This window comes from Cygnus olor, chromosome 2, assembly GCF_009769625.2.
Source record: "Cygnus olor isolate bCygOlo1 chromosome 2, bCygOlo1.pri.v2, whole genome shotgun sequence".
NCBI lineage: Eukaryota > Metazoa > Chordata > Aves > Anseriformes > Anatidae > Cygnus > Cygnus olor.
The window spans coordinates 159,306,962-159,316,013 of NC_049170.1; the positions used below are offsets into that span (position 1 = coordinate 159,306,962).

Consider the following 9,052-nt stretch of genomic DNA (forward strand, 5'->3'; position numbering starts at 1 on the left):
GGCCTTTCACTCCTGGGCTTTACGACAGCTGAGGTTCTCACATGATTTCAGGTGCTGGGGATTTGGGGGCAAAAAATATCTACAGTGGGACCAGGAAATGTGAGAACTGTTCATAAAATGCCTGGGATTAAAATATTGAATTACATCTCCTGCATTTGACAGGCTGCCATACCCTCTCCGTCTCTCAAATACACATATATCTTTCAGAGAGATCTTTGCCAGCTGTGTTTGAAAGGAAAAACTGCAAATATATCTTCTTCCATATATGAAGTGTACAAGAATATACTGCACAAGGAGGGAAAGAGAAAACAAGAGCGAAAAGGGTGGAAAAAAAAAGGAAGAAAACTAACTTCTCCATATGCAATCTGCTCATCATCTATAGACTCAAGAACACGTGTGAAACAAACTTCATTGTGAACCTGGCAATGCCACAAATACAACTTTGTATAGGGCAAGGAACCTGCTGACCACACTTTCGCTAGCCCTTACTCACTTGCATAACCAAGTCCCTGGCAAAGAAAACTCTGAAATACTAAGATAGCAAGGAATGGGCCATTGGAAGGAATAACGAGGTCTCCCAAACTTTTTTGTAGCATTATCCCAAGGGATTGTCCAGTGTGGCGTCCTCAGAATAGCCTTGTAAAGGCGTGAACATGCACCAGGACACAGCTATGCTGATGGCTTTTAAAACAAGCTCTTTGCTTGCAGTAGAGCTGTTGCAAGGATAATTAAGTCCAGAACCAAGTTTATCAGGTAGCTAGAAAAAAGAGCTAAAACCCTGTTGCTGGAAAGGTAGAACATTGTGGGTGCTGTCTTGGTCTCACCTGATGGCATCCCCATCCCTCTGATCCACAGTAATCCCACAGGAACTACACCATCTACTCACACCAAGCAGCAAGGAACAAATTTACCCTGAAAATAAGGTTTCTAACCCTCTCAGGAAGAAGGCTTAGGCACAGAGAAGCTAGGGAATAGTAACTACATGACTTTTGCTGGCTTCTTCCCCGGCTTGCCCTGTGCTACCTAATGTGCATAGCAGAGGGCCGGACTCCAGGTCACAGTGAACATTGAGCCCTGTGGTCCCAGCAGGATTAAGCCCTGCTGACCCTGACAGATGACAAAGGATGAGATAACCAGAGGAAGGCACATCTCAAGCCCAACGAGATAATGGAGCACGGTGCATTCTTACCAGACACATCACGTAATTGCGGGTCATGTCACGATGACCAGTAACTCCCGTTCTAAACGCCATCATTTGCATCTACGTCACTTTAATTAAAAGATGGGGAGAAGAAGGAAGAGGAAAGAAAATGATAATGCATTCGTTGCAAGACGTCTGTACAACTGCACACATATTTCATTGAAAAGAAGCTGCTCATTAGTGATTTAAATGGGAACAGAGGTATGATTCTTAAGGTCAGGCTGGATGGGGCCTTGGCCAACCTGATCTAGTGGGTGGCATCCCGGCCTATGGCAGGGTGCTGGAGTTAGGTGATCTTCAAGGTCCCCTCCAACCCAAGCAATTCCATGATTCTATGATTCCATGATAATTGAACAGCACGTGCTGCTTGGGAGTTTGTTTTTTGACACAAAACAGGAGAAACATACAAAGGAGGAGAGGAGGGCAAGGTTGAAAAGTGCCAATGCTACACCCAACTTTTGCTGCTAGAAAAGAAAAAAAAGCTCAGCGCACCTCTGATCGACCTGTGGAAGTGACAACTAGCTTTTGCCGAAGTTTATGCTCAATTTTAGCTTTTTTGGAGTCTAGCAGGTAGGAAAAGAAGATAATAAACTGGCACAATGCAGAGGCAGCAGGAGGACACATCTCCCACAGGAGAGCTGAGAGCTTCCAGAAGCAACGCTGTTGAGAGACCTGGGAAGATCCTGGGATCTGGAGGACAGCAGAAATGGCAGGTTTGGCAGTGAAGTCACCTTTCATAGTCCTTACACACACCATCAGCCCGTCCATGGATTGCAGGTTGAAATTTAGATATCTGACCTCTTTGCCTCAGGCTTCACGAGATTTTGCAAACAGACCTGTTGCCCTGGATCATTTAGGTGTTGCAGTTTTATTCATTATCACCATCCCAAGTCTGTAAGCCGGGAAATCGAGGCACCAAGTCTCCGTAACAGGCAGACTAATTTGTACAGGTCCTGTTCCCAGTGTTAGGAGCAACAGGGTTGACTCAGACCCACGGCTGGCACTTGTCACTAAAATGCACCTGGAAAAGGCGATGCTCAAGAGATGTGGAAAGAGCTGCCCATGGGGTATTTTATCAGGGCCCATGGAAAGGTGAGGGACAGGGAGGAGGTGAGCTTGCTGCTCAGAGATGAACTGCTGAGATGGAGCACTCAGAAGCCACTCGAGAGTGTAAGAGGCCCTCATGCCGTGCAAAACATTTGTATTTTCTGTAACAGTGTTCCTAATCTCTCTGGTGGCACCAAGGAAAAACACACAGCACACGTCCCAGCTCAGGTAACAACAGGAGCATGTTTATTCAGGTCTGGCACTTACAGAGCTCAGAGGGACAAGGTACACGTCATTTGTTTTCCAGAAAAAGGCAGCCCAGGGTTGGAAGAAATTTATAAAAAGAGACTCCAGCTGCAGGGCCCAGGAATGTGTCTCCCTTGGGGTCATGCATTCCCCGTGCCCGGGCCACCCTCATGTTGGGGCACGCTGGTGCCAGGCATCTCCATGGAGGCAGGACCATCTGAACGCTTAGCAGAGCGGTGTCTGGGGGCAATCGTTTCTTGGTGAGTCCCAACCTTGATTTAAACAACCTTAGAAACTGGGGGAAACAGGTAAAAAAGCAGAAACCCTTCTGAAACAATCCACCGGGAGGTGCAAGAGTGCAGCGGGGTACGTCCGAAGGAGGAGGAGGAGAACGGTTGGGCCCAACCGCCCAGGTCTCTGGTGCTGGAAGAGCATAAAGTCTGGGAAACGACCACCGCGGAGGCCTGCTGAGAAGTAGAGGATCTCCTTGTGGGCAGCGATAGAGAAGATATTGGCTAATGAGACCCGCGGCAGCCCGTGGAAGACGGGGCGCCACGTTGCAGAGGTGGGCTCGCCGGGGGAGCCCACACCGTCCCCAGGGCACCGGCTCTTCCTCGGCCAGCCCCATCACTCGCGAGCCCTGAGGATGTAGAAGAAGCTGACCAGGATGCCCAAGGCCAGGACGGTGTAGCTGGCTTTCACGCTGCTGGAGCCGCTGATGTTGCAGAGGAAGGAGTCGCAGCAGTAAACGGAGGCAGCCGCTATGCCAACGTTAATCCCAGCGCTGGGGCAAATGGGAGAGCATCCTTTGGAGATGGACTGGCCAGACTTGCTGCCTGAATTTCAGTTGCGAAGGGGAGAAGAAGAAAAACAGAAAGCAGACGAGTTTAAAACCTTTCAGCTTTTTGATCTGTGCTGCAAAGGAAACAACAGCACCAAAAAAGCTGGAGTGTCACGGGCAGCACAGTGAGGATGTAGCACTTCTTGGCAACCTCAACTAGCCCACACACTTCGAGAAACACCCCCGCCTACTTTCCACACCGCCCCTAGAGACCGTACAACACCCCAGGGACAGCCTTTCCAGGCTGCTGGCCAAAATTTGACTGCCACAGCTCCGGTGGAGAATGTCAAAAATCCCACTCAAGCTTGACCCTGAGGCTCCTCAAGCGAAATGGGGAAAGCCAGAGAGGGACTCGTGAGCGAACGCCATGTTACAAGCTCAGCTGAGAGAGAGGCGCAGCTCGCATTTAGCAGTGAGCTCAAGAAATAGGAAGCCATTAGCACTGTGTGCTAAGATGACAGGTTTATAAAAGCTCCTGGCCTCCATTTGTGCATGCACAAGCCGCCCACATTATGGGCTCTGCAATTCGGACATGCAACACTCTTCTCTCCTGCATGTTGGAAGGAGAGGCTGAAGGAGAGCAGGGCAAGCCAGGATGGGATGCGGGTTCTGCAATGCCACCAGGAGACCTGCCAGAGCAGGCTGCTTCTCTGAGAGATCCCCCGGAGCTTTCTTGGTGCTTTTTTCCTTCTGTGAAAAGCAGGCATTTAGGGAGGGAATCTGCAAGTTCCTGGCAATCCCACCATGCCTACAGAGGGCAAAAAATCACAGGCAGGACCCAGGGACAAACAACACGAGCTAGCACAGAGCAAAAGCAGGAAGAGTAACCTTGGAGCTTTCCTGCAGAGGAAGCCTGCAACACCCTTGACCCTTTCACCAGCAACCTCCTCTCTCCACCCCTATATTCCCCTCGGACTCCTGGCACCAGTGCAGACACGTGGGCTTTAATGTGACTTGGTTTGGCAGCACGTCTCTCGCAAAAAGCCTTTAGGATAGTCCGACACAGCTGCCGCACAGAACTTTCTCCTTTCTCCAGCCAGAGGAAGGAAAACCTTCGCACACTTCCCCACGTGATCCTGGAGAGCCGCTAGGAAGAGCAGAAGAACCGTCCCCACTCACCGAGTCCCACTCCGACGTACGTTGTCACACAGTAGTTTTCATTCTCCCCACACTTGACAGGCGTCAGGCAGGCCCAGTTGGAGGATGCATCCGAGCAGGAAAAGCAGATGAGCGTGTGGGCTGCAAGGGAAAGGCACAGCTCAGTTCGGGGCTGGTGGGGAGACGTCACTGCTCGGAGGTCTCCACCTCCAGCACGCAGCACTCACCGCATCCAGCCACAGCCCGCGCTTGCTGTTCAGGCTGTGTCGACCTGTGATAGCCTTTTTGCGCCCCAAATTTGTCCAAGGGTTCAAGCATAAGGGATACATTTTAAGGTTTCAGTTGGGTTAACTGCCAGCTAAAGCCTCAATGCAACTGCAGGTCAGCCTGGTGCTTTATGGCATGCTCTTGTTTGCACCAAGAGCTGGCCCAAGCAGCGGCTGCCAACCCGAAGGCAGGTTCAGGCTTGCAGGCTGGAACCTGAGATTTGGGCTTATTCACCTCTGCTACCCTGGACACCAATGGGAACTACTCCAGGCGTGACTACAGGTTCAAGCTTTTCGTGGCCTGCCTCTGGCAGCAGGGCACAATGCTTAGGCTACGCTTGAGTTAACGTACATGGTGGAAACAATTTCCCAGCCAAAGCAAGCCCAGCGTTGCAGCAAGACCTGCAAGGACTTGCAGTGCCCCATTACCCTGAGAGTCACAGCACTATGAAGGCAGCATATGCAACTAACCTTTCTAATTTGAGGCAGAGGAAGAGCAGAGAAGCATGACTTCCTACAGGGCAGGTTCCCAAACGTGGTCAACCCTGCACCAGCAGGATGGATTGCACCAACTAGTTCCCATCCCACATCCAAGAAAAGGGAAAGATTGGGAAATAGCATTCAGTGGAGGGAAATGGTCACAGAAACTGCCTGGACTAGTGACTCAGCATGGACTTGTGTATTTTGCAGTGGATGGATGATCTCTGTATTTTACATATAAGAACTTCACATTCACACTGCAACTGTTGACCTACATATGCAGACAGATCGGGGCCATTCCCAACGCTTGACGGGCTCTGATTTTGGAGCCCTCAGACTGCAAACCCTTCCATGAGGCCCTGCCTTTCTCTTCTGTGTTTATAGGATCCAAAATGGAGGGGAGGTAAATTCAGGACGGGAAGCGCAAGGCTGCCTCATTCCTGCTCCTACCCCTTCCAACCCCAGGACAAACAGATTTCCCTAAGGAGGTGATGCTGGAGAAGCCCTGATAGAGCTTGCTAAGGCTTGGCAGTCCCTGCTGTGGTGTATTTTGAAGAGTAAGTTGGATAAATATTAATAACAGCTGTCCTGCTCCGCCACTGGCCTGCCTGACCTCTTGAGGTCCTTCTCAATCCTGTTTCCCTCAGAAAAATATAAAAAAGCCCTTCACAGGAAAATTGGAAAAAAATAACAATTGTGCTCAGAAGAATGACTTTTGAGCAGCCACGGCCAAGGCAGGGGATGAAAACAAAAACATAATAGCATATCTCATGAAAACAGATTAAAGCTGGTTAGTGGGAGGTCCTGAGTGTCACACCAGAGCAGCCGGATGACTCTGGAGACAAAGCCAACACCACAACCCCCTAGCAAGAATTTCCTGGGCTGTCTCATACAGCCTTCCATGATCATCAGTCTGCCAACGATCCTTGCAACAAAGCAGAGTTACCTGAGCATGCCAGCACGGCAGCCACAACCTACACAGCGCAGCCAGGATTACAGGGCCACCAGTTGAGTCAAAGGCCTCAGGTGAGATTCGTCAGTGGACGTTGCCCCTAGGACAGGGGAGGAGGACGGAGCCAACCAAGCTGTTGTCGTCCCTTGCTGAAACCTCAGAGCATTTCCATGCGTGGTATTTTTTGATCTTGTTGGCCAAAACTCAGCTGCAAACTCAGGCTGGGACTTGAAGAGAAGCCTGGCTCTCTCCCTTTCCCCTCTTCCCCATGTCTTTGCTCTCAAGTCTCAGGTGACCTGTCCCAAAGCACTCCCCTTGCAACCACCCTGATGGCAAACTGAGGCCCAAGGAGGCAAAGTGACTCATCCCATCTCAGGGGAATCATCTGCAAGCAGGAATGAAGTGGATTATAGGCTTCCCATGGACATTATGGGAGCACATGTGTCCCCGTATGTGTTTGCTCACCATGCTGAATGCACAAGTTGAGCGGTGCAGTGCTATACATTAAGCCTTAAAGATTTCAGATGCGAACACATCTGAAGTATTTGTATATGCAAACAAAAACGCCTCCAGGCATGAAACTTTCTACTGCTAAATCTATATTTTTAATACTCTGTCCTGTCCACACCTTGTCCTTTTTCACACCTATTACTCCTTGTCTTAATGTAGACTAAATCTTTCCAGGATGGGCGAGTCCCTCAGTATAGTTTAGGAGCGGAAACATTCAGTTTTAACTCCTGCTGCTTTCTGCTTAAGCAAAACAGATAACTAAAGGACCCACTGCAGAGCGAAGAGAGCAAGCAGGCTGCGTGCTTTAGACAAAAGGCACAAGAGGGGAACAGAATTATTTTACACGGCTGGAGACAGAGCTAAGAGTTGGAGCTCAAGGCTGTAAAATAAATAAATAAATAAATAAAAAATAAGCCTAAGTCTGAACAATGCATAAGAAAAGCCTCGTTTTCACCAACTAGAAAAGGCAGTTTTCTTCAATGTGAAGAATTTATGTGTTTATTTGTTTGCTGTTCAGCTCTTTGGAGGAACAAAGGGCTTCCAAGAGCAGATCATTTGGGGTAATTCCTCAGATAAGAGGTTGAATCCATTGTTGCAAAGAGCAATGCAGGAAAAAAAAAAAAAAAAAAGCCTTTAAGAGCTCACTCCAAAGCTCAGCAGCCCCAGTGAAAAATGCTGTTGCTTCAGCAGCAATTCCGTTCGGTCTCTATGTCAAATGTTCTTTCCTTTACATTGCTCTTACACAAGATCCTTATATACCATATGCCAGATCTTCAGGGCACTTTGAACAGTGGGCAAAGCTTTTCTGCAAAAAAACTCCCTGGATATGCTGGAAGCATTCGGGGAAAAAGCAACCTGGTTAAGAAACCCTTTTGCCTGTCTGAGAACTTACTCTTATGCTGAAAGGTGTTTTTTTGGGGGAGGGGGAGAGCATTAACCCCCTTCCTGCCTGGGCCTGGACTGCCCATCTGCCCCGCTGGAACTGAGCACACGCCAGCTGGGCTCTGATGGAGACCCAGATCTTGAATTGCTAGTTGCTTCATGGACCCCATGGAGAGGGGGGCACAAAAAGGGCAGAAAACTAACTAGTTTCTTCTTATTGGTGTCCTTGGGAGGCAGGAAGGGTCTGTGTTTCCTGAGCCAGAGTCTCAGACGACCAAGAACTCTCCTGTTTGCTCTTTGTTTGGCTTCTCCAAGCAGTGACATATGGAAACAATACAGGGTTTTGCATAGCCCCATGGAGTTTGGAAAGACAGAAATGGAGTCATGGGGATTACAGACCTGTGACTTGGCCAACTTGCAGTTTAACACCCAGCAACAGGAAGCACATTCTCCCCAGCTTCAGTGGCAGCCCCAGCAGTGCTCCATTGGGCCCTCTCTCTTGGGGGTCACCTCCCCACATGCTGGTAACCCCAGGCTGTCCCTAAGGATGCGAGGGAACGGCAGGAGCCAAGATCACAAGTGGTTCTACCCAGACTTTGCTCCATCTGCCATTGTCGGGGCTGGGCTCCATCTCCCCTCCACCCTCCTTCCCCTCGGCAGCATCTCAGCCCATTTCAGCGCCGTTATCCCGGCTCGCTGCACCGAAAGGGGGAGCGGAGCCATCCCTGGTCTTTGTTCGAGCTGCAACTGGGAAAAGCTCCAAACCATAGACGTGCACAGCTGAAGACACACACCCATATATACATGCACGGAAGCCCCGAAGTTCCTGCTGCAAGGGGGACACTGCCGAGGGGCAGGTCTTGGGAAGACCCTCACCACCCCAAACCTCCGCCAACCCCCAGCACAGCTCAGTCCCGTCCCCCCAGCCCTTCCGCAACCCTCACCCTCCCCTCCCGCATTCTTCCAACTTCCAAAGCACCCCCTGCAAGACGCAGCATCTCCCCCCAAGCCTCCCCTTCAATAATTTCCCCCCAAACCGGGGGCTGGGCGAAAAAAAAAAAAAAAAAAAAAAAAAAAAAAAAAAAAAAAAAAAACACACTGGAGGACCTTGGGAAGAGGTGGTAGCGTCCGGAGTGGGAGGAGGGAAGCAGCCCCCACCTCTTACCTCTCTCCACGCACAGCACCACAGCCAACGCGGCGAGCAGAAGCGCCTTCATGGTGCGGCGGTGGGGCCGGCGAGCTGCGCAGAGCGACGGGCTGCGCGCAAGGCTGGCGGCAGGTCTGGGCGCCGGGGGCGGGGAAAGGACACCCGCTCCGCCCAGCGGGCCGCCCCTGCGCTCGGCGCCGCCTGACCCCGCCTCATGCCCGGGCGCGCCAGGTTTCGTTTCCCCGCTCCGGAGTACCGGAGCTGGGAAAATGTAGCCCCCACCGCGGGTGCGGCTTTTTACGCCTACGTACGGCCCGCTGGGTGACCGAAAGCAGTGCGGGAGGAGAGGCAGTTCTGCCTTGGTCCTGCAGTTCCCTGCTCC

The 9,052-nt window shown here is 50.9% G+C and overlaps 1 protein-coding gene across 1 annotated transcript; it reads right to left on the reverse strand.

The window, feature by feature from the left end:
* Positions 1 to 2,472: 2,472 nt before the first annotated feature.
* LOC121065023 (lymphocyte antigen 6E) lies at positions 2,473 to 9,052 on the reverse strand. The gene is made up of 3 exons (XM_040547433.1): positions 8,689 to 9,052; positions 4,455 to 4,574; positions 2,473 to 3,330 (listed from the first exon to the last, which is right to left on the reverse strand). The coding sequence occupies exons 1-3, from the start codon at positions 8,738 to 8,740 to the stop codon at positions 3,122 to 3,124; spliced, it is 381 nt and encodes a 126-aa protein (XP_040403367.1). The 5' UTR covers positions 8,741 to 9,052; the 3' UTR covers positions 2,473 to 3,121.